Source organism: Bos mutus, chromosome 13 (genome assembly GCF_027580195.1).
Source record: "Bos mutus isolate GX-2022 chromosome 13, NWIPB_WYAK_1.1, whole genome shotgun sequence".
In the NCBI taxonomy this organism is placed as follows: Eukaryota; Metazoa; Chordata; class Mammalia; order Artiodactyla; family Bovidae; genus Bos; species Bos mutus.
The window spans coordinates 69568980-69594649 of NC_091629.1; the positions used below are offsets into that span (position 1 = coordinate 69568980).

The 25670-nt window shown below is 43.7% G+C and overlaps 1 protein-coding gene across 1 annotated transcript in view; it reads right to left on the reverse strand.

Annotated features, from left to right (window-relative positions):
• GAD2 (glutamate decarboxylase 2) overlaps nucleotides 1-25670 on the reverse strand; it is a 61527-nt gene that overhangs the window by 22662 nt on the left and 13195 nt on the right. The window contains exons 8-10 of the mRNA XM_005908806.2: nucleotides 12467-12546; nucleotides 2729-2783; nucleotides 947-1063 (exon numbers count right to left, since the gene is read on the reverse strand). Coding sequence (XP_005908868.1) covers nucleotides 947-1063; nucleotides 2729-2783; nucleotides 12467-12546 — 252 coding nt within the window. The remainder of the gene's footprint in view (nucleotides 1-946; nucleotides 1064-2728; nucleotides 2784-12466; nucleotides 12547-25670) is intronic.

A 25670-nucleotide genomic window follows, 5' to 3' on the forward strand; every position in this document is an offset into this window, starting at 1 on the left:
GAGAGTTGCTGATCATTGAGCCACACTTTGAGTCATGTTGGTCTAAATTTAAATTCCATTAGTTTGTCCTTCTAAAAGTTGACATCTGTTTTCATTTGAAAATGTCTTGATGAGTGCTCTCCATTATTTCTTGGTGTGACTAACTGTGGAGTCAAAACGTCTCATATACGGCCTATCTTACTAGCTGACCATACATTGGAAATTTGGTGACTCATATTTCCTAGCAAGTTGTCAAATCTATTTTCCTCCTCAGTTATACTAGTTTCTGACTTGAGTTGAATTTTTTATACACTGGACCTCCTAGATAAATGAAATTCCTATTTACTCTTTCGATCATTCTCATAAGGAAGGAAGCTTTGCGTGTACGTGACTCTGTATTTGCATGTGTGAGACTGTGTGCATGTGTGTTTGCATGTGTGTGACTGTGTGTATGTGTGTGTGTGTATTTGCATGTATGAGACTGTGTGCATTTGTGTTTGCATGTGTGTGACTGTGTGTATCTTTGTGTGTGTGTGTTTGCATGTGTGTGACTGTGTGTGTGTGTGTTTGCATGTGTGTGACTGTGTGTGTGTGTGTTTGCATGTGTGTGACTGTGTGTATGTGTGTGTGTGTGTTTGCATGTGTGTGACTGTGTGTGTTCCTCTGTGGACATTATGACCCAATGAACCAAGAACTAAGTGCTTAGCTCAGGTCCTGGTCCCAGAAATAAGAATATTATCCTGTTGGGGAAGTTAAGGCATAATCAGCCTCAGATTGCTTACAGCGCATGTCGTGTAGTGTGTGAGTCATGTACTACATTGTCTCTGCGATCTTTAAAAGCTTATCTATCATCATTCTGGGAATAAATGCCTAAAGTGAAAAAAAAAATACAATACATTTCATTCCATGAGCTCCAGGCGCAAAATGTGCGAGAACATTTCAGTGGTGGTCCCTCTAGAATACTTACATCCACGTGCATCCAGATCTTATACTTTTTGCAAATGTCAGCAACCGCTAACAGGGGGTCAAATGCTCCATACACAGTGGTCCCAGCCGTGGCGCTCACAAGGAAAGGGACAAACCCCTGTGCAAATGAGAAAGCCCCAAAGAATGTAAACCAGCAGTTCAAGGATTCTTTTAAAAAGCTGATTTTAAAAGGTGGACATTCTCCTCCTATCTTACACATCTGTCTTTTTGGAACCACCAGAAGGGTTTTGACGATAACTTGGAGGCTAGTAGGAATGACGTTCGCCCTCCAGATCTGAGTTCTTCAGGCCATTCCGTTGGCTCTGCCAGTTGCCTTATGAGAACAAGCACTCCAGTTCTCAGAAGAGGCTGCACTGGACCCAGGGGTGAGTAAACTTGGTGGTGCCCACAAACCTTTGGTATATTCTAAGGAGAGTTTCTGACCTTCCCCCCTACCCACCCACCCACTTACTTTCCTAGTCTTTCTTTTTCATAGCAGGGTCTCTGAACATAATAGAGCGAGCAGACAAAAGGACAAAGGGAAGGAACTCCTACCAGCCCATTATTCCTCGTTGGAAAAATCCCTAGATAACTTATTTGGAGTCTCAGAGGATTCACTTGGGAGTAAACAATAAGCCACGATTTTACCCATCTAAGTTGTCTGGCCATGGATAAATGAAAACTGATAGAAATAATAGGCTGCTGATGAAAAATGGCCAAAGAATGTCACTCAGTCGTGTCCGACTCTTTGTGACCCCACGGCCTGTAGCCCGTCAGGCCTCTCAGTCCACGGAATTCTCCAGGCAACTGGAGTGGGCAGCCATTCCCTTCTCCAGGGGATCTTCCCGACCCAGGGATGGAACTCGGGTTTCCTGCATCACAGGCAGACTCGTTAATGTCTGAGCCACCAGGGAGACCAAATGAAAGCTGATGGAAATAATAGGCTGTTGCTGAAAGATGGCTGAAGAAGGCCTCAAATAGGGTGAAGAGTTTCTCCATAAAGACACGACAGGCCCTGATGTTACAGAGTCAGTCTTTAGGTGGCAGCAAAGTTTTATGTGGTTACAAGTGGTTCTAGGACCAGAATAAGGGGAAAGGATCCTGCTGCCACTTTGCAGGGGAGGAAAAGGCCTAAGAAAACAAATAATGATTTCTGAGATCTTAATAATAAAATTCATGTGTCATGTTGTTGAACTGGGAACTCTAGATGAGATCTACTAAAAGCTCCAACCTTCAGATCATGAAGGGATGAAAATGACTTTCTAGAGCTTTGGAGGAATTTTCAGCAGGTCTTCAGAACGTGTCACTTCTAAAAAAAAGTACTAAATGGCTTCCTGAAAAATAAGGTGTTTGGAGGGTCAATCATTTCAGTATGTGTCTTGGCAGGAAAACTGTCCCTTTCAAGTAACCACACACAGTAACTCCCATATACTAAATTAGCTTCTAGGGATTTTCCATTTGTGAATGCAGTCTTTCCAGTTTAATGCCAATCCTCATCACACAGGAAGGCAAGTCCACTGGAAGCTGTTACTACCATTGTGTTACTAGAACTGTTAGTGTAACTGTGTTACTAGAACTGTTAGTACCACTGTATATGGTATTTACTCAGTAATTTAGAATTTTTCAAAGTAAAGCCCATCACTCAGAGAAATAGTAATGACTGAATGAAAAAGTCCACTTACTCTTTACAAATACAACAAAAACACTTTCTCTAGTGGATGGAAACAGAAATACACACCCTCAGCTTGTTATGAGCTGCATAAAACTCCCTTCAAAAACTTACTTTTTGTTTGGCTTCAAGGATCCTTCTTTCAAGGTCAGACGGGATCATTTTCCCCCTGAAAGAAGAAGCAAATATATGTTTGCTTTGAATAATTTACTTTGTTGCCTTTACAAAGAGTTGCAAGGGGGTAAAAGTTCAACCTTAAATGATTGGTAATAAGGACCAATTGGAATCATTCCTTGGTTGTTTCCAGAAAGAAAGGCATTTCCTTCAAGTGATGCTGGACTGTCATTTCTGATGTGCTTAGGAGACGCCCGATCCCGCTGTCCACGTGTCTCTCCACTCTGCACAGAGCCTGTTTTATAGGCAATCTCCTTAGTTAGAGCAAACCTGTTCTGGAGTGAGACATTTGGCACTGAAAGCAGATTTAGAAAAAAGATTTGTCTTCCAAATCTTCCAAGAAACAGACCTGCAATTGCACACAGAGATGAAATGCCAAGAAGAGAAAATCCACTCTGAAACATCTGAATGAAAATATTACGTCCAAAGCTACTCAGTTACATTCCGAGAGCTAAAACCACAAAGCAGACCAAGAACTCATGGGCTCAAATGTCAGACAGGCACCTTTCATCTCCATCCTTTCATCCTTTCCTTCCTAAAATAGAAACACATAGTGCTTTAGTTACTATAAAACCCTGCTATTGGACTTCTCCGGTGGCCCAGTGGTTAAGAATCCACCTGCCAATGCAGGAACATGAGCTCGATCCCTGGTCCTGGCAGATCCTAATGCCTTGGGGCAACTAAGCCCGGGCGCCACAACTATTGAAGCCCGCAAGCCTAGAGCGATGCTCTGCAATAAGAGAAGCCACCGCAATGAGAAGCCCGTGCACTGCAGCTAGAGAGTAGCCACTGCTCTCTGCAGCTAGAGAAAGCCCTGTGCAACAACGGAGACCCTGCACAGCCAAAATAAATAAATTAGTAATAAAAAAAAACACTACTATTATAGTAATCAAAGGAGTTGATTTCTACAAGAAGTTAGAGGTGGCTAGATGTGTGGTCTTAGTCAAGTCACTTAATTTCTCTGTGCCTATTATGACCATACCTTAGCGATAATATTACTTATGGAGTTATAAGGGTTATATGAGTTAATAGATGAAAAATTATTTTTAAAAGTGCTTGGCATTTAGGAAGTATTCCAGAAAAGAGAGCTTTGATTGTTGAGGTTTTTATAATGCATTATGGCATTCCTGCCTCAAGACTCTGGAGGGAAAAACCAAGCAAAGGACAGAGTAGATACCTGTACGTTACTGGAGGCATGAACGATTTTTTTGAACCAAAAGAACTCTTCTGAGGTTTCTACACTGCTAAACTTTTCACATTGGGGTCACTGATCTAGGTTTGTAAAACGCAGCTTGGAAAAATAAGTGATGGGCAGGAGGTTGTCACCTTAAGCAGCTGGGAATGCTACCGGCATCGAGGGGACAGTCAGTGAGGTTTGGAGTGTGCCCTTAGACTCACAGTCTTTTGTGGGGATCCTTGTAATTTTAGGTAGATATCGATCTAGATACAGAGCAAGCCATTAGGCTACTTCATTACAGCTTCTAGTGTTGTCTTGCCTAAGCTTTCCTGACTGAAACATGTTATTTTATTTTAAACTACTTTCCTCACCTGTCTCCATTTTATAAAAGTAATTTGGGCATAGTGGGCATTGTATCTTCCACAATTTTCATTTCAAGCTGACAAAGAAGGTATTACATAATGGTTGGCATGGAAAGCAGAGGTTAGTCCCTCTGCTCTAAAAAGCATGGAGAACCACTGAGTTTTGTGAAGCTATTTTCCAAAGAAGGGCAGTTAACAAACTACTGACCAGAGACCTATGAATGCCATAGGTGTTAGTTTCTGCAAAAATGCCCTGGTCAATAAAGCATTAAAATGCAATTAATTACCTGGCAACCGCAATGGACACATCACCAGTGATTAATCAGTTGGACTGCAGTGAAACAAAGACCATTAAATGTATATTGGGTGCTGAGGGTGTGATTCTAATCTGAGCAGCCCACCTCTGGGGACTTTCTGTGGGACAGGCCTCTGAAGGAGGGACAGAAGGAATGGAGGGGCAGGCTTGTGGCAGGGGTGGGTGGGGGGCGTGGAGAGTTCTGGAAGGCCCTTCACACCCCACATGTCTCCCTACACTTCACAGCTTGGCCTGGGAGCATCCCTGAAAGCTGTGATTTTATTTGCAAAAAGTGGAAACAGAGACACAGGCATAGAGATCAAACATACGGATATCAAAGGGGAAGTGCAGGGGATGAATTGGGAGATTTGGATCGACATATATACACTATTGATATCACGTTTAAAACAGATAACTAGTGACAACCTACTGTGCAGCACAGGGAACTCTACTCAGTGCTCTGTGGTGACCTAAATGGGAAGGAAATCCCCCAAAGACGGGATATATGTATATGTATAGCTGATTCACTTTGCTGTATAGTAGAAATTAACACAACATTATAAAGCAATTATACACCAATAAAGAAAAGAAAAAGAAAGTTGTGATTTTTCGGCCTCTCTTAGATCTCTATGCCAAAACACCTTGCACCACCATGATAAAAACAAAAGGTTCACATTTCAGAGGAAATTCAGGTCTTATATTTACCTTTGAAACTAAGTTTTAAGTACTTTGAAATTGCAAAGGTGCTTTTGTTGATAAACATAAAATTGAGAGGAGATTTTCAGAAACTGTTTGCAAGTCTCAAATGTTACCTAGTCTACCATGACTAACCTCCTCTGCCTTGGAGAGTTCTGGGGAGACTGACTTGACAATTGCTATTTGCTCACTAATCACATCTAGATATTTTGTTAACCCTTGGCAGTAAGATCACACAGAAAAGTCACAGATAGGGAACATCAGAATTGGGAGGGGCCCAAGACCTCATTCTCTTTTTTCAATGATTGTCTCATTTCTCAAATGAGGAAATAGGATAAGACAGTTGCCTGCGTGACAGCCTAGGATCAGGTAAAGCCTGGCTGAAAAGAGAAAGTAAATGCCAAGCTTCCAGAACAAACTCAAAGGGCCAAACATACAGGAAACCTCTTGGCAAATGTTGTTGTCTTTGAAGAAGATAAGATAAATCCTTTGTGATGGCATTTAGCTTTCAAGAATTGGAGGTATCATTCACGCCTGCTGGGAAAGCAGTAATGAACGTATGCATGCAGGCATGATAAGTCGCTTCAGTCATGTCTGACTTTGCGACCCTATGGACTGTAGCCCACCAGGCTCCTCTGCCCATGGGATTTTCCAGGCAAGAATACTGGAGTGGGTTGCCATGCCCTCCTCCAGGGGATCTTTCCCACCCATGGATAGAACACACATCTCTTATGTCTCCTGCATTGGCAGGTGGATCCTTTCCCACTAGCACCACTTGGGAAGCCCAGTGAACATACACTGTATCCATTTCCACACGAAGGCAGGGAGAAGGGACAGCCTTGTCAAGTCATCAAGTCCAAGTGTTTGCTTCTCACAGAGTGGAAAGCTCTGGGTTTTCCCTTAACAGATAGGCTCCAGACTTCTCCAGGCATCCAGCCTTCAAACCTGTATTTGCTTTGTCCACCTGGAACCCAGAGCCTGGCACACTGCAGGGGGCAGATGGACATTTGTCGGAGGTATGTGACTAGAAGGCAAATGTTTCACCCCAGGATAATATTAATATACTCACTTTATCTTGGTGACTGATCAGAAAGCTAGTACGGGAGACTCTGTAGACAAAACTTTTCACCTTTTCAGTGATCTTAGAATTGGATGACTTTGTAAAATTTCGCATGCATAAAAATCATGATGTATGTCTTCAAAATGCATATTCCTTGGCCCTGATCTTAGGGACTTTGATTCAGAAGGTCAGTGATAGGGCCCTGGAATTAATTCATTCTACAAATATTTACTGAAGACTCACTATGTGCCAAACGCTATTAGGGGTGCTGGGGCACCAGGGTAAACAGGCCAGTTTCTACTCTCAGGGCTTACATCCTAACAGAGGAGACAAACAATAACAAGTAAAAAACATGCATAGCAATCCGCATTTCTAACAAGGAGACTGTGACACAGGCAGACCTAGGTCCACGTTGAGAAACGTCCCTTTAGAAATGGAAGTTTCATCCTGGCAGGTATTTCCATAATTGTGTAACATACTAGCCAGGCACTTTTCACAGGACCCAGGCTTTTGAGCCATCACAGACGTAGGGCAGCTAGCAGAAGGAAGTCCGGCCATGACTTTGTGCATCCCCATCTGCCCACGTGCTGTGAGGAGGAAGAGAGCCTCCAAACTCCCCAACAGGCTCCTCCGAGGATTAGAAGCTCTCTGGCAGTCCTAGCTTTTCCAGACAAGCATCTTTTCATGCAGGGAAGCTTTAGATGGCAGCTGTTGCATCCTGTATGTCTGGTTTAGAAGTATTTCCATAGCAAAATGTGTATCTTTTACCTTTAGGTATGCAGCAGCCTCTAAGCACCCAGTGAAACAGTGGCTGATGCTCTGCGGTGTTATTCTCTGTTAGGTGCCAGTGTTTAAGAAAAAAACTGCCATTAAAAGGGAGGACTGTTGAACCAGACTGCTGCTTTGGATGAGGCAGTTTTACATGGAGATTCTTGATTTTGATAGTCTTTTAAAAATGTATATGATGGAGACTTCCCTAGCCATATAGTGGTTAAGACTCCACGCGTCCACTGCAGGGCGCACAGGTTTGCCCCCTGGTTGGGTAACTAAGATTCCACATGCCATGCAGAGTGGCCAAATAAAAAATTTTTTTTTTTAATTTAAAAAGCAAAATGTGTCAGAATGGGTTAAAAAAACCTAAGCATGAAAAATAAGTATTAAAAAATTCATATGATGCTCTCATAATGTATACAGAAGTCAAAACCTTATGTTGTACACATGACATTTTTATAACTATGATAAACCAAGGTTATCTCAATAAATTAAAAAAAATTTTTAATCCATATGATGCTATTGGGTCAGAAAGCTTGATGAAGTTGCCTGAGCAAAATCCCACACTGCCAGCTAGAGCCATCTGCAGGAAGAATCTTCTCTTTGTGGAAAGAAACAAATGACACAGATTACACTGTGCTATACAGATTCATGGTTATCTTTCCATGGCTGTGAAGGGGAAAACGATCTTACCCAAAGGAGCCCATTACTGGGGAGTGTGACCCTCTGGGCAGGTCACAAATCGGGTGCTTGAGTCTTTGGTGACTCTGCTCATTGACCCTGGTGAACTATAATAATTCTATCAGCCTAAGAGCTGAGAGCTTGGCTCTGTTCACAGAGATTTGTGTGCGAAGAAGAACGCATGCGTGATCCTTCCATTAGAAATTGCCTAATGTTACACCCACTGTTAATAGCAAAAGCCCCCAGCAGTGACAAGGAACTACCAGTTTTAGAAGCAGTCACTGCACTGTGCCTTACTCCTGATCTCCGCCCCTCAGGTCAACTCTGCTGCTGCTGCTGCTGCTACTAAGTCACTTCAGTCGTGTCCAACTCTGTGTGACCCCATAGACAGCAGCCCACCAGGCTCCCCCGTCCCTGGGATTCTCCAGGCAAGAACACTGGAGTGGGTTGCCATTTCCTTCAATGCATGAAAGTGAAAAGTGAAAGTGAAGTTGCTCAGTCATGTCTGACTCTTAGCGACCTCACGGACTATAGCCTACCAGGCTCCTCCGTCCATGGGATTTTCCAGGCAAGAGTACTGGAGTGGGGTGCCATTGCCTTCTCCACAGGCTAACTCTACAAGAGACTTACTACTGTGTTACAAGGGGGCTGAAAGGTTGACGACTTTTTTGGTCCAAGGCCAACAGGGTATCATGTATATTGGTCAGACATATTTCCTGTGAGGTTTAATAGCAATTTACTAATAATTTAGGTAAGTTAAAGGGAACCCTGAAGGGAGGAGCAAGAAATGGAGAAATCAAAGAAAGTGGAAGAGAATGCTGGAGAGAATTTTCTAAAAGTACCTGAAAGTCCATACTGATAACATATAATAGAGACAGACAGATAGACAGACAGACAGAGAGCAAGAGAGATGGAAAAAGAGAGAAAAAGGAAATTCTTCCTTCTTTTAGCATCATCAATGGATGCTAAACTAGTGAATGAATGTTTTAGGAGGGACATAGTATTTATATATAGTCTCAAAGCATCCCCTGAAATGGCAACCCACTCCAGTGTTCTTGCCTGGAGAATCCCAGGGACGGGGGAGCCTGGTGGGCTTCTGTCTATGGGGTCACACAGAGTCAGACATGACTGAAGTGACTTAGCAGCAGCAGCAAAGTAGAGAACAGTCATTTTACAGTGGAGAGACCTTCCTGGAATTCCTGCCCAAAATGCATTGCCTGAATCTAATCATAAGGAAATGTCAAATAAACCCAAATTAAGAAATATTCTGCAAAATAAATGATCTACACTCATCAAAATATCAATGTCATGATAAACAATGGAAGGATGAGGACAAGTTCCAGATTAAAGGGGACTAAAAAGGTGAAAACTAAGTGTCACCTGTGAACCTGCACAGGAAAAAAAAAATAGCTCTAAGTCGACAATAGAGGATGAGATATTTGGATGGCATCACTGACTCGATGGACATGAGTTTGCACAAACTCCGGGAGATGGTGAAGGACAGCAATGCCTGGCGTGCTGCAGTCCATGGGGTGGCAAAGAGTTGGACACAACTGAGTGACTGAACTGAACTGAAAGGATAGGATTGGGACAACTGATGAAATCTGAATAGGGCGGATAGATTAAAGATTAGTCTGTGTCAATGTCAAGTTTCCTGATTTTGGTAACTGGACTATGATTAGGTAAATTAATATCTTTGTTATAAAAAAAATGCACATTGAACTAGACTTCCCTGTTGATCCAGTTGTTAAAACTCTGCTTCCACAGAAGGAGTCATGGGTTCGATCCCTGGTCAGGGAAATGAGATCCCACATGCTGCATGCCATGGCCAACAAACAAACAAAAACACACACTGACACATTAATGGATAAAGGGAAATGATGTCTGCAAGGAATTCTCAAGTGATTCAGAAAAAATTATATCTATAATATACATATATTAATGTATGTAATATTGTAATGATTTCCTGATGGCTCAGTGGTAAAGAATCCACCTGCCAATGCAGGAGACATGGGTCTTATCCCTAGGTCGGGAAGATCCCCTGGAAAAGGAAATGGCAACCCACTCCGTATTCTTGCCTGGGAAATCCCACTGGAGCGAGGAGCCTGGCAGGCGACTGTCCATGGGGTCGCAAAGCGTAGGATATGCTTTAGCAACTAAAAAATACTGTAATATTCATTATGTTCAATACGTAATATTAATATTAAATTCCATCCACAGAAAGAAACAGAATGGTAAAGCAAGCATATCAGAATGCTAGTGACTGGTGAATTTGGGTGTAGAGTATGTGAGAGTTCTTGTTACTATCGTTGCAATTTTTCTTTGGTTGAAATTATTCAAAAAACTACAAAGTTAAAAAAAAAGCTGGATGAGTAAATGTCTAAGAACTTTTCTAATGCTGAGGGTATCTGAACTGAAATCCACTAGCAGCTGGCCCCTTCCCCTCCTCACCAGCCCTCCTCCCTAAACCTTTCCCCTGCCCTTCCATCACTACTCCTGCTCTCTCCTCTCTGTCTCCTTCCTGTTTTATAACGTAAGATGATTTCAGATTGCTTGTGAGCTCCTCAGAGGCAGTTCCTACATAATTTCAGCCAAAAGAATAAGGAACTCACAGAGGAAATTAAACCTTGGCTATTTTTTCCATTTTTTCCCCATATAATTCACACTTCATCTCTAGCAGACTCTTCCCTGCGCAGTTAAATATGTCTTAAGCCCCCTTGGGCTTCCTGGGTAGCTCAAACAGTAAAGAATCTGCCCGCAAATCTGCCTGCAATGTGGGAGATCTGGGTTCAATCCCTGGGTCAGGAAGATCCCCTGGAGAAGGGAATGGCAAACCACTCCAGTACTTTTGCCTGGAGAATCCCATGGACAGAGGAGCCTGGCGGGCTACAGTCCATGGGGTCGCAAAGAGTCAGGCACAACTGAGCGACTTCCATTTTCTTTCACACTTTCTTTTCTTTAAGCCCCCTTCCTCAAAACAACCCAAACCACACCACGCTGGACTCTGTCCAGCTTCCACCCTGCTTCCTCCCCTTCATGGCTCAACCTCTGGAAACATCTGGCTTTTTTCTCCATTTCCTCCTCTCTGCTTACCCTTGAACCCACTGCAAACTGCCTTCCAGTCTCAACCCTCTATTGAAACTGCTCCTGCCAAACTCATCAGCCACCTTCTTATAAGGAAAGCTGAGAGGCAGCTGTTGACCCTCATTTCATCTATTGCTGGCATCTGATGCTGCACCCACTCCACAGGCTTCCCTGGTGGCTCAAACGGTAATCTGTGTACAATACAGGAGACCTAGGTTCAGTTCCTGGGTCGGGAAGATCCCCTGGAGAAGGAAACGGCAACCCACTCCAGTATTCTTGCCTGGAGAACTCCATAGACAGCAGAGCCTGGTGGGCTACAGTCCATGGGGTCACAATGAGTTGGACACGACTGAGCGACTAATCCTTTCAGCTTTCAACCACTTCTAGAAACACTCTCACAGCCCTGGGTCCTGATTCTCCTCCAACAGCTCTGGCTGGCCCTCCTCAGTCTGCATGGCAGCTGCTCCGCTCTGCATGTCCCTGACACATGGGTTCCCCTGACTCTCGCCCAGGCCCACTCTGCACAGCTCCCATCACACATCTTCTGACCTCCAGGCTGATGCTTCTGTTGGATACCCTGACACCCTCACTTGGACGTCTCATAAGCTCTACGAACTCAGTATCTCCACTTCAGGGTGGTGGGGGGATGGTTCCTGGCTTAGAGAATAGCACCGCATGGACTTAGCTGGGAAGCCTGGTGTTCCCTCTCCTCTCACCTGTCAACTTGCACACACCCTCCCCCGGGTCAGTCAGTAATTCCAGTCAATTCCAGCGCTTCATTTCCACTGCTCCTCCCCAGGTCACCCCACCCTCCTTCTGCCCACAGGCCATCTCCCTACTTGGGTCATATACAGCCAGGGAACTAGGATTATGCCTTATGCTTTTCTAGAACCTAGTGACATGGTAAGTGATCATAAATATCTCTCTAATAAATTCATATGAATAAACAAATGGTGAATTGAGTGGCTTCCTTTTAATTTAGTGGAATTTCTTATTCAATCCTTTTAAGACTAAATTTATTTTTCTTACATTTTAACCTCACCTTTATCCAGATTACCTATGAAATTTGGGTACCAGATTAAGACAGGGAGTTTTCCTAAGAGACCTCTTTGGCTCAGGCTGTGAGCTGATGAGTTGCTGGAGGCCTTATTTACCTTCTGCTCCCTAAACTGTCCCCCTCCTGTAATCACTCCATCAAGTTCACACAATCTGTGGTGCCTGGAGGAATGACACCTCCATAAATCAGTTCTCAACCCGTTGGCTGCTGCTTAAGTGCCCAGATGATAAATGTCCTTCTGCACCTTCTCGGTGCAGAAAATTCTGGTTGATTCAGCAAAGGTATGGATTCAGTAAAAGCCTGTGAATGCCTCTGCGTCACTGAGGAACCACGTCCCAGGACTCCAAGCAAGAGGGGAAAAGAAACAGCGAAGATCAGCAGCTGGCAAGGAGGCAGGTTTGTGCCCTACAGGTCATCACCTGTTTTCAGACTTTTAAGGCATATGTATACAAACTGCAAACTGCTAACCAACAAGGGTTGCAGATTCATGCTCACCTTTCATCACATTTAATCAGAATCACACTGTCTGTTCCAATGCCCAAGGCTGCAGCTCCCTTCTTGAGAGAAAAATGGCTCTGTAAAAGAAACCACGTTTGTAATTAGTTGAAAATAAAGTCAAGATCCTTTTCCTTGGCTGTTTTCTTTTTTCCTTTTATTTCTGACATGTCCCTCCAAAGCCTGAATTGCTGAGAAAAGATGGAATCCTTCATTTAACCTTTTATTTTTTTTAATTGTGGTGAAAGGCACATAACATGAAATTTATCATCTTAACCATTTTAAGTCTCTAGGCCAATGGCATTAAATATATTCACATTGTTGAGCAACCATCACTACCATCTATCTCCTGAGCTCTTTATCATCTTGTAAAGACTGACACTCTGTATCCATTAAACAGCAGCTCCCCATTTTTTGAAGACTCCTAGCAAAAAGACTATCAGGTATCACCACAGTGATAATGTATTCTTCATTCAAGAATTTGTGGAAGCATCCCTGGTGGCTGGCTCAGATGGTAAAGAATCTGCCTGCAATGCAGGGGACCCAAGTTCATCCCTGGGTCAGGAAGATCCCCTGGAGAAGGGCATGGCAACCCACTCCAGTATTCTTGCCTGAAAAATCCCATGGACAGAGGAACCTGGCAGGCTATAATCCACAGCGTCACAAAGAACTGGATACAACTGAGCGACTTTAACACTTCCACTTTTCACTTTTTCCGGTTAAACAAGATGAATTAAATCTCCCTAGTATAGGACTTGTCAGAGCCTTTAATAGGAAAACACACGCAGCAGATATCCAAGGTAGATCTGTTTTGCTATGTTTCTTACATTTATTTGCCAATGGAACCCCCTTAGCGAGAAGCACTCAACTTGACCTGAACACGCACAGCACAGGAGAACAGAGGCTCCTTCATGCTGGATGGTCCACCCTTCTCTCAAGCAGTGGTTCCCAAACTTCGGGATATGTCACAGTCTCCTGGAGGGCTTGCTCTTACCATTCTACTTTCTATCTTGATGAATTTGACTACTTTAATACCTCATGTCAGCGGAACCATAGGGTAATTATTTTGTGTGTGTGACTGGCTTATTTCATTAGCATAATAGCCTCAAGGTTCATCCATGTTGTAGCATGTGTCAGAATTTCCTCCCTTTTTAATGTCAAATCACATTCATTTTGGACTTCCAAGGTGGCGCAGTGGTGAAGAATCTGCCTCCAATACAAGAAGAGCAAGAGATGCGGGTTTGATCCCTGGGTTGGGAAGATCTCCTGGGGTAGGAAATGACAACCCGCTCTAATACTCTTGCATGGAAAGTCCCATGGACAGAGGAACCTGGTGGGCTACAGTCCACAGGGCCACAAAGAGTCAGACACGACTGAGCAACTGAGTGCACGTTGCATATTTATCTTATGTACACACAACACTTTAGTTTTTCATTCATCTGTCAATAAACACTTGGGTTGCTTCCACCCTTTGGTCTTGTGAATAATGCTGCTATGAACATGGATGGACAATTATCTCCTTGAGTTTTGCTTTTCATTCTTTTGGGTATATACGCAGAAGTGGAAATGCTGGATCATAAGGTAATTCTGCTTCTGAGGAACTGCCATACTGTTTCCTTAGCAGCAGCATTTTCCTTTCTCACTGGCAGTGCACAACAGTTCGAGTCTCCACACCCTTGGCAATGGTTGTTGTTTTCTGTTTTCTGGTAACAGTCATTCTGATAGGTGTGGGGTGATACTTCATTATGATTTTGCTTCTTATTTACCTAATCATTAGTCATGTCAAACATCATTTCATGGACTTACTGGCCATTGGCACATTTCTTTGGAGAAATGTCTATACAGGCTCTTTGCCCATTTTTGAAGGGGACTGTTTGGATTTTGTTGTTGTTGAATTCACCTGGGCTTTTGCATGAAGATAACAAGATCCTGGAAATTATTAAAAAAAAAAAAACCTGCTAGGTGGTTTAGTGGTAAAGAATCCACCTGCCAAGCCAGAGACACAGGTTCAATCCCTAGGTTAGGAAGATCCTCTAGGAATGAAATGGCAACCCATTCTAGTATTCTTGCCTGAAAAATCCCATGGACAGAGGAGCCTGGAGGGCTATAGTCCATGGAGTTGCAAAAGAACTGGACATGACTGAATGAGTAAACAACACACAGTAATCCGTGCCAATCTCACACACAAGGCATCAGAACACAGCCACTGCCTCCAGCAGCTGTGTATTGTATGGCTCCCAGACTTACATTTTGCTACTCAAATTACATTCACTTTTTTTCAAGTCCAGTGAAATTATGTGCCGTCAAGGAAGAGAAGTTGGCCTGAAACCCAGCACTCTTTCATCCCAATCTCATTGGAGGGTCTATCTGTGGTGGAGACGACCATCCAGCCCAGGGTGTTATCAGGATGGAGGCATCAGTCACTGGCTTGGGCAAACAGTGCAAGTGGAAAGGCCACCCTGATGAGCGGAATCTTTGTGATTTTGGTTATGGATTCTGGCTAAGAATCTGAATCATTTCAATGGCTGTAATCACTGTGCATTCTGAAGAGCAGCGAGGATCCAACTTTGCCCAGCTGTACTGCATCTGCGAGCAGCCTCCTACTATTAAATACAGGTCATTAAGCTGTCCAAAAGGAGAGCTGTTTCCTCAATTTACATCTGCAAAGGGTGGCTGCCTTGAATTTTAATTGATGGCTCCAGAGTGTGTTCTCCTCCAATGTATGCTTTGGACTTCTCCGAATTCTCAAATGTGCAGCCTAGGAACTGCTAACACACATACTTCTAGGGGGTGTGGCTAATAAGCAAGAAGAAATCACATTTATAACAGCAGCAAATACTAGAAACCAATAAATGAGGTGTTGAATAGAGGAGTTTTAAAAAGCCCAGTGCAGTTAAGAGTAGTGATGAGGAGTCCCTAGTTAATTTTACAAGCTCAGGAAGACAACGTGGACAACCATTACCAAGATACCTGGGAACTAAGAAAGTTTCATTGTATTTGGAAAGAAGCACGGCTTCCCCACCAAGAAAAGAAAAGAAAAGGAATGTTCTCTCTTACGTAGTTACTGGATCCCTGGGTGACCCCCAAAGAAGACACCCAGGGGAAAATGGCACTAAGTCTGTTCCTACCAAGGAGGCACAAAATGGAGGTGCCAGCTGCCCTGCTGAGCAAGCACACACACCCCAAATTAGGCCCCTCAGTGAATGAGCTTGTAAGCACTGTTAAAACCCAACACAAACAGAGACTTGAAAATTCCCTGAGCAGACAAAACCAGGGTAGTCAGACAAGCAAAGATCAATTTATCTGATTTTGCAAGACAAGTGAGGCTCACTTGACGGGTCTCTTTTCAAGGATGCCTCTGAAAATCATGAGACTTAAATCATTCTCCCCATTTATAGGGGCTTCCCTGGTAGCTCAGCTGGTAAAGAATCTGCCTGCAATGCAGGAGACTCCAGTTCGGTTCCTGGGTCAGGAAAGCCACTGGAGAAGGGAACGGCTACCCACTCCACTATTCTTTGGGCTTCCCTGGTGGCTCAGATGGTGAAGAATCCACAGGCAATGTGAGAGACCTGGGTTTGATCCTGGATTGGAAAGATCCCCTGGAGAAGAGAAAGGCTACCCACTCCAGTATTCTGGCCTGGAGAATTCAATAGACAGAGGAGCCTGGCAGGCTACAGCCCATGGGGTCGAAAAGAGTTGGACATGACTGAGTGACTTTCACTTTTCACTTTCCCCCATTTATAGGTGGGAACCGTGAACCAACTCCCTTTCACTTCAGAAAATTTTAATATTGTAACCAAGCGCTGTGAGGAATCAACCGTCAGTGCCTCCACGTTATATAAGCTGCTCTGTAACAACCATCTCTGAGCCTCGTTGCTTGTGCTTTGCAAGGTGTCTTATTGGTGTGTGTACGATAAACTTCTGGGCTTCCCAAGTGACTCACTGGTGAAGAACTGCTTGCCAGTGCAGAAAATGCGGGTTCTACCCCTGGGTTGGGAAGATCCCCTGGAGAAGGAAAGGGCAATCCACCCCAGCATTCTTGCCTGGGAAATCCCATGGACTAGGAAGCCTGGTGGACTACAATCCATGGGGTCACAAAGAGTCCGACACGACTTAGTAGTAGCACCATAAACGTATACCATCAGTGATTCACTGGTTTCTGGGTTTTTTTTCCTCTCTTGAACTTGGACAGCACTAAACAGCTAAATGGCACACTGAGGATAAATAAGAGATCTGATGCACCGGTCAATGAGAGGAAGTAGCCTTGTCTGGTCTTTAATGAGGAAGAATGGGGATTCTCAAGTGAGGGGCAATTACCGAGGATCATTGATCACTGTACCGAATGCCACACATTTAAAGGAAAAACACACACCGAAATAGGAAGCTTCAAGAGAGGGAACAAAGGCATGAAAAAGAAAGTTGGGTACCAAACACTAAGTCCACTTCCATTTTCAGGAGAGGGAACAGGGAAATAGCTAAATGCTATCTACAAATAGGGGACTTTCCTGGTGACTCAGGGGTAAAGAATCCACCTGCCAACGCAGGAGACACAAGTTACATCCCTGGGTTGGGAAGATCCCAGGAGAAGGAAAAATGGCAACCCACTCCAGGATTCTTGCCTGGGAAATCCCATGGACAGAGGAGCCTAGCATGCTACAGCCCATGGGGTTGCAAAAGAGATATGACTTTGCACTAAACAACAACAACATCATCCACAAATAACCAGTGACCTAAGAAAGAAGGAACTTGAGAGGGAAAAAAAAAGAGACTACCTAGTGAGGAAGAAACAGTAAGGACAGCTTAAATGGAAGGATGCCCTGAGCCTGTGAGAATACCAAGAGAAACATCTTTACTCCTTGGCACCATGTTGAACAGAACCCCTTGTTGATAAACCAGAGCAGAGCACAGCATCCTGAAGGCTGAGGAGCTTGGGAAGCAGGTATCTAGAGAGAGCTTTATCTCTCAGCTGGAAGGTCTACCAGTCATCCTTGGATTTGATCCTTTATTACCAATATAGCCTTTCCATTTGTGAGAGGAGTGAATGGGGTCTGTGTGCGTGTGTGTGTGTGTGTAGGCACACAGAACAGAGGTGGATGAATTATGCATCCTTACACATCACAGATGCCCAGCAAGGAAACCTTGAAGCCCAGCCTAGCCTATGACTGAGCTGGAATCTGCTCCTTCAGCCCTTCCTCTTGCCCTGAAGCCCCTGCCCCCACCGCCAGTCAGTGAACCAGCAGTCCTTCCCTGTCCTCCTGCTACTCCACACCCCTTCCTGACCCCCCTCGTTTGCCTCCTATACCATCTCAGACAAGCTGGTCGCTCTTGCTCCTGCTTCTGCTCATCAAATGGACTAAAAGAGCACCCAGTTTTGGAAAGCATCTGATGGACAAAGGAGCTTGTACTGTGGGAGCCCAGAGTACAAGCTCACTGGTTTCTGATTATCACAATTTGGTGGAGGGGAGGGGATCTCCCACCATGTTCTTAGAGACTCCATGTGAGTCAGAGGTGACATGATCTGCACACGAGGCATTTCTGTACAGCTGCCACCTTATTATTTGCACCCAAAGCTATAAGGTTACCCCACTGCGAGTCTGTGCCCTTAAGTATGTTTTAAAAGAAATGAATGGTGTGTACCAGGATTAAGTAGACCCAATGGTGGTGTGTGGTGACAAACGTGAACACCAGCACCAAGCATGTATCCAGCCACATGAAAGCAATTATTTCCCTGATTTTAGGATCCTGAGAAGAGTGGAATGAAAATGTGTAATAAAAAGAGGTCATCTGGCATGGAAAGAACCTAAATGTCCATCAACAGATGAATGGATAAAGAAGATGTGGTACATATGTATATAACAGAACATTAGCCATAAAAAAGAATGAAATAATGCCATTTGCAGCAACATGGATGAAACTAGAGATTATCATACTAAGTGAAGTAAGTCAGACAGAGAAATACAAATACCATATGATATCCCTTATATGTGGAATCGAAAATATGACACAAGTGAAGTTATCTATGAAACAGAAACAGATTCACAGACACAGAAAAAAGGTGGGGCGGGATGGATTGGAAGCTTGGAATTGGTAGATGCAAATGATAATATATAGGAATGGATAAACAACAGGTTCTACTGTGTAGCACAGGGAACTATTCAATATCCTGTGATAAACCATAATGGAAAAGGAAATGAAAAAACAATGTATATATGTGTATAACTGAATTGCTTTTCTGTATAGCAGAAATTAACACAACAACTATATAACTGCAAATCAACTATACTTCAATAAAAAAAATTAAAGAAAAAAAAAGAAAGCAGTTCCTTGAGATAAAATGACCTGGCTCTAGTTAGGTAAGTTACTCTCTCATTGAGTCATCATTTGTTCGGCTGCAAGGATGAATTCTTACCTTGAGGGTTGGTGTGAGAAGCATAGGTATTGAATGGGAAGGGCCCACAGGTCGCCCAGCATTGATAGATGCTCACAAAATTGTGGTCCTTCCAATTCTCCAGCCTATCACCTAATGTAATACCACCCTGAGATATCCCTGAGTAACTTGAGCAGAATTTCAAAACCTTCAAACAAAACTAATGTCAATTCACTTTACGTTATAAAATAAGCATATGCCAAATTGGAGCATGTGGAAAAAAAAAAAAAAACCTCCCCAAATCATACAAGCAACAACAGAGAATCCAAACTATCTCAAAGCTGTGACTACTTGAGTACTGCTTGGGTGTTTGGGGGGAAAGTAAAAGTGTTAGTCACTCAGTCATGTCTGACTCTTTAACGCCATGGACCATAGCCCTCCAGGATCCTCTGTCTTGGATTCTCCAGACAAGAATACTAGAGTGAGTTGCCATTCCCTTCTCCAGGGTATTTTCCCAACCCTGGGATTGAACCGAGGTCTCCCACATTGCAGGCAGATTCTTTACCATCTAAGCCACCAGGGAAGCCACCAGGGAAGAAGTACCATCTTAAGAAAATAACTGACCCCCAGATATGCCCTCAACTTGCCCCCCGGAGGCGCTCAGCTCTCTACCTATAGGGACATCAGTGGGTGCTTGGTTACAAGAGCAGTGTTGGTTGACATTGGTGGAGTGTTTACTAAAGGCCAGGCACTGTATTAGCCCATCTCGTCTTCCCAACAACTACATGAACTGGGTATTGTAATCTTCATTTTACAGATGAGGAAGAAATGAACTAAGTAATCTCCTGGGAGGGGTAGAGCAGGCCCTGTCATCATTTCTAGTCCACCCCAAAGCTTATGAGCTTTATCCACTAACCTGAAGAAAAACAGGTCTATCCAGTGACTCCTGACCTGGCACTTGGAGCAAGGGAGAGTCACCCATCAGATGAGGAATGTGACTCAGGGGCACCAGGAGGGGTCACCATCCTCTTCTCCTCTCTGACAGCACAATGCTGGCTCCTTGAGAGCCGACACTGGGTCTGTTCTGTTCACCCCTGTCTCCCCAGTGTCTGGCATCCAGCAGCACTGAGTGAGTAGAGGAAGGAATAAAGAAAACATCTCAATGCCCAATGGCTGGGTTTCTGCTTTTCTGCCTCATTCTGCCTCTCCTATTGCAGTGAAAATGTCCCCATGAGAGGCAACACTTAGATTTTACAATCATTTACATGATGGACAGGGAAGCCTGGCATGCTGCAGTCCATGGGGTCGCAAAGAGTTGGACATGATTAAGTGACTGAACTGAACTGACATGACTCTCAGGTTCTTTCTGAAGAGGAGGTTTTGAGGGGATTGGGTAGAAGAGAAGATGGCACAGGGGTGACAAGCACCGTATGAGGAAAAGGAGGGAGGAGCACAGAGGTGGAGCAGGGGGTGCCGAGTGACCTGAATTTGGTTCACTAGTTCACATACTGAAAGGTCAGTTAGTGTTTCTGCCTAATGAGGAGCATAACATGGGAGCTTTTTCCAAGCTGCCTAGGTCACCATTCGTATTTTGGTTTTGCTTTTATATTTCCCCAATTCTTTATTTTCTAGAACTTATCATTACTTTTGTTAGAGGACTTACATTATTATTAGATTAAAAGAATAAGTTGTTAAGGAACATATGGATAGTTCATTGTCAACAAGAAGTTGTTATAGCCTTATTATTCATACACATTGAATAATTTAGAATTACATTCTTTCTAAAATTTAAATTGAATTTTACAGAGCCAAACAATTACTTCAATACACCATTCATTTTTTAACACAAAAGACATCTATTGTCATTGAAACTCTCTCAAAAAGTATTGCTATCTGAAAATCATCTTTCTAAAGCAATTATGAGAATAATCACCCCCATGGAAGTGGGCTGAGGTCATGAGGCGTCTCAGCAGAACACCGGTGATGATTCCAGGAGACGCCGACCTGCCCTGGACCTGGCATGTGACAAGTGGAATGAGTTGGTTATGGTGATTTATCTGAAAGATCTCAGCGTCTGCTGTGATTATAAGGAACATTTTTCCTAGATGTGATTATGCTGCTTCATTGAAGCTATTTCTGGAAGAGCTTATGTCACATGAGGAAATAAGAGGAATCTGGAATTAAGCTCATGGTTGGGACTTTCAAAAGATTTAGAGAGAGAGAGATGAATTACCAAGCTGTGATCTTAGGTTCCCTCTAAACCTGCTTTCAAGAAAGGACCTAAAATTCATCAGGTTAATTTTTTCTGGGCTCTTCTGTCACTGAGTTTGATGAGATTCCAGCAAAGGATGAATACTGAACCAGATAATCTTTAAGATCATTTCCAATTTTGTGATTCTATATTTCAGAGAAAAATAATCTTGGAACTCCCAACTCATAACTTAACACTATCTCGTTTCAACTCAGTGATTTATCGCCATACTATTTGTTTGCTTTAATGTTAGGTGAATTTCAAGAACAGTTCGTTTTGAACAAACAAAACCAGCTTGCCCTCCTCATCAGCTAGGGAAAGTTCTAGTCTGTTTTTGTGGCCAGAGAAGTGATGGGTAGCTTTGCAGAACGTGGCAGAGAGGGAGTGGAGTGTCTTCTAGAAAACAACAGATGACCCTCTGCCTTATGAACATGTGAAGTTTCTCTCTGGATGCTGGAGGATGGCAGTTTCTCAACACGATTTTCATCTCTATGGCACTAACCATGTCCAGTTATCAACTCCCTGCTCAGAACAGAAGAAAGGACAGTAACCAGGTCAGTTCAATAGATCAGGAAATTATATTAACGTCAGAATAACCAACATGAAGAAAATAGGATTTGATGAAAGCTGCTTCCAGTGAATGTAGAACAGCCAGCTAGTGTGGCTCTCTGGTCAGCCAGCCTAGGAGCCGAAAGCACAGTGCTAGAATTGTTAGAAAACTGAGGCTCTAGAGCAGATGCTGCCATTGCCTGGGTGTGAAAGCTTGGGGAAAATATCTTCCATCTCTGGGGCCTGACTTCTTCATCCATAAAACAAGGTGCTGGTGGTTTTTTTCAAGTTACCTATATTTATGTTATGGCCAACCTAGATAGCATATTGAAAAGCAGAGACATTACTTTGCCAACAAAGGTTTGTCTAGTCAAGGCTATGGTTTTTCCTGTGGTCATGTATGGATGTGAGAGTTGGACTGTGAAGAAAGCTGACCGCCGAAGAATTGATGCTTTTGAACTGTGGTGTTGGAGAAGACTCTTGAGAGTCCCCTGGACTGCAAGGAGATCCAACCAGTCCATTCTGAAGGAGATCAGCCCTGGGATTTCTTTGGAAGGAATGATGCTAAAGCTGAAACTCCAGTACTTTGGCCACCTCATGCGAAGAGTTGACTTATTGGAAAAGACTCTGATGCTGGGAGGGATTGGGGGCAGGAGGAGAAGCGGACGACAGAGGATGAGATGGCTGGATGGTATCACCAACTCGATGGACGTGAGTTTGAGTGAACTCTGGGAGTTGGTGATGGACAGGAAGGCCTGGCGGGCTGCAATTCATGAGGTTGCAAAGAGTTGGACATGACTGAGCGACTGAAATGAACTGAATATTTATGTAGAGCTTCCTACATCCCATTGGGATTCCCTGGTGGCTCAGATGGTAAAGTGTCTGCCCGCAATGCAGGAGACCCCGGTTCGATCCCTGGGTCAGGAAGATCCCCTGGAGAAGGAAATGGCAATCCACTCCAGTACTCTTGCCTAGAAAATTCCATGGATGGAGGAGCCTGGTGGGGTACAGTCCATGGGGTCACATCGCAAAGAGTCGGACATGACTGAGCGACTTCACTTCTTATATCCCAGGCACTGATGAAAGTGTTTGACTCTCATTTCATTCTCCCAAAGTCCTGTGACTTGGGAATTCTCTAGGAGCATAACAAGAGACAATAATGGAGGCAGTTCATGCCTCAGCCACTGGCCACTCCTTTCCCCATCTGACCCACACAGCACCCCGCCCCACACCCCTTCCAGTCTCCCTGCAGGTCAAAGGATTCAGGAGAGAAACCTCCATGCAGAGATGGAAACTAGCTTGTGGAAAGGGTATGCTGAGACCTGATTTGGTAATTTTCTTTATTCAGCCTGTGAAGGTCTATTTCTGGAGCTGGTTGAGACAGTGATTGCAAAATCCATTAAGACTAAGGAAAGATCCGGCATGGCCTGAAGTTGGAAGGAGCAGTACAAAAGGATGAATGGATGGAATGGCCCTGAGGTCTGGAGCCCAGAGTCAGCTAGACATGGGGGTTATGCTACCCCTTAACTTGAAGCTTCAAGGGCAGGACTCACTTTTAAGGGCTCATATGTCCAGAATGTCAAAGTGTTATTCTCTCAGTTGGGTCCAACTCTTACCAGGCTTCTCTATCCATGGAATTCTCCAGGCAAGAATACTGGAGTGGGTAGCCATTCCCTTCTCCAGGGGACCTTCCCGACTGAGGGATCGAACCCAGGACTCCTGCCTTGCAGGCAGACTCTTTACCATCTGAGCATGAGTTTGAGCAAACTCTGGGAGACAGCGAAGGACAGGAAGCATGGCTTGCTGCAGTTATGGGATCACAAAGAGTCAGACACAACTTAGCAACTGAACAACAACAAATGTCCAGAACAGTTTGGATCAAGTGCTCCAGGAGACACTGGAGTTCTTTAAATCAAGCTCTAAAAGTCCCTTCCAGCCCAACCAATGGGTATTATGAAAGATATTTTAGGCTGGGGAGGGATGGAGAAGAAACAGTTTAGCATCGCCTCATGTTAAGAAGGGAATGGCACCCCGCTCCAGTACTTCTGCCTGGAAAATCCCATGGACGGAGGAGCCTGGAAGGCTGCAGTCCATGGGGTCGCTGAGGGTCGGACACGACTGAGCGACTTCACTTTCACTTTTCACTTTCATGCATTGGAGGAGGAAATGGCAACGCACTCCAGTGTTCTTGCCTGGAGAATCCCAGGGACGGGGGAGCCTGGTGGGCTTCCGTCTATGGGGTCACACAGAGTCGGACATGACTGAAGTGACTTGGCAGCAGCAGTAACAGCATGTTAAGAAAAAAGTTCTTGGTGGAAATCTGACTTGGGAAGGTATAAAATGTAAAGCAATTGATGAGCTGTAGTTTATAAAACTGTTGTTGTATTTTTTAATCTAGTTTCTATGCTGGTGGTTTGGGCAGGGCCCTCACTGGTCTGGGAGTCAGGAAATTTATTTAATCCTGGCTCTATCTCTCTAGCTAACTATACCCTCTTCATTAAAAAAAAAAAAATGCTGAGAACAACCCCTGTTCTGCCTGGCCCACAAGGTTGCTTTTGAATTAAATGAACATGTATCTATTGGAAGTTAGAAATGGTCAATAACAACAAGATTTAAGGTCTTGTACATTAGAAGAATAGCTTATCTGTCAAAATAATTATTGAATTAGAGACAATTGGTATTTTAGGTTCATAATTTTCAAATCTTGCTCCATAATTATGGGCACAGATAGAAATACTAGAAGGAGGTAAAGAATTGAATGGCTGTTGTAGAATCATTTCTTTCTAAATCACCTTTCTTTCCTTGGAAAATGGAGAAGAGAGAGACCACAAGTTGGCAATATCGAGGAACTAAGGTACATTAAATTATCCTCAGGTCACATGACTGAACTTTCTGAGCAATGTTAAATGAACTTACATCTAACCTGAGCCCAAGAAACTTGTGCAGAAACCAGAGAGCACAATGAACATGCTAACACGTCAACCTCATTTCAGATGTGGAAACAGCAAGGAAACCCAAAGAGGAAGACTCCAATATAAGATCACCTGGGTGTTTCGAGCCTGAGAATACAGTAACATGTAACTACTGAGGGATCCAAATTCACTTTAAGGAAACAGTCACTGGAAGACAAATTGCATTCTGGTTTTCTACCCTTGGAGAAGCTGAGAAATGAGAGCTATGTCGTGGTGGGGAATCAGGCTTTGTGGGCTGAGTACTGTGCTCCTCCACAAAGACGACCATATCCTAATCCTTTAAATCTGTGAATATGTAACTTTACACAGCAGTAGGGACTTTGAAGACGTGATTAAATGAAGGATCTTGAGATGAAAGATTATCCTGTGTTATCAAAGTATAATCACAAGAAAAGAGGAAAACAGGAGAGTCAGAGCTAGAGAAGGAGGTGGAGTGATGGCAGCAGAGGCTGGGGATGGGGATGGGGGATTTGAGGATCTGCTGTTGCTGCTTTTGAAGATGGAAGAAGTGGCCATGACCCAAGGTAGGCAGGCAGCCTCTGGAAATTCTAAAGGCAAGGAAATGGATTCTCTCCTACAGTCTTCAGAAGGAACGCAGCCCTACCTGACCCACTACAGATTTCTGGCCTCCAGAACTGTAAGATACTGAATTCATGTGGTTTTAAGCCACAAATTTTGTGGTAATTTGTTCCAGCAGCAATAGGAAAAGAAAACATCAGGTGATTTCAGGCTGTCCTCTTCTCTGCTAAATTTGATGCCTATAAATTGAGGAAGGGCATTTAACATGCTAAAACATGACTGAACACAAGATGCTAAGGATAATGTATTAAAATAAATCATTAATTTCCTTTAATTCCATTTTTAGTGGAGTGGTTGTGAATTGTATTCACTGACTTCCAAGGAACCAAGAGGGTAGAATATCTGGTCAGAATTTTCTAACAGAAAGCCTGTATCAACAGGATACTTGGCAGTTTTGAGTTCTGTACTGCAAAGCACTGATGATCCATATGAGTTCAGTTACTCTGCCCTCTCTCCTCCTCCTGTTTCCCCAACACATAACCTTAT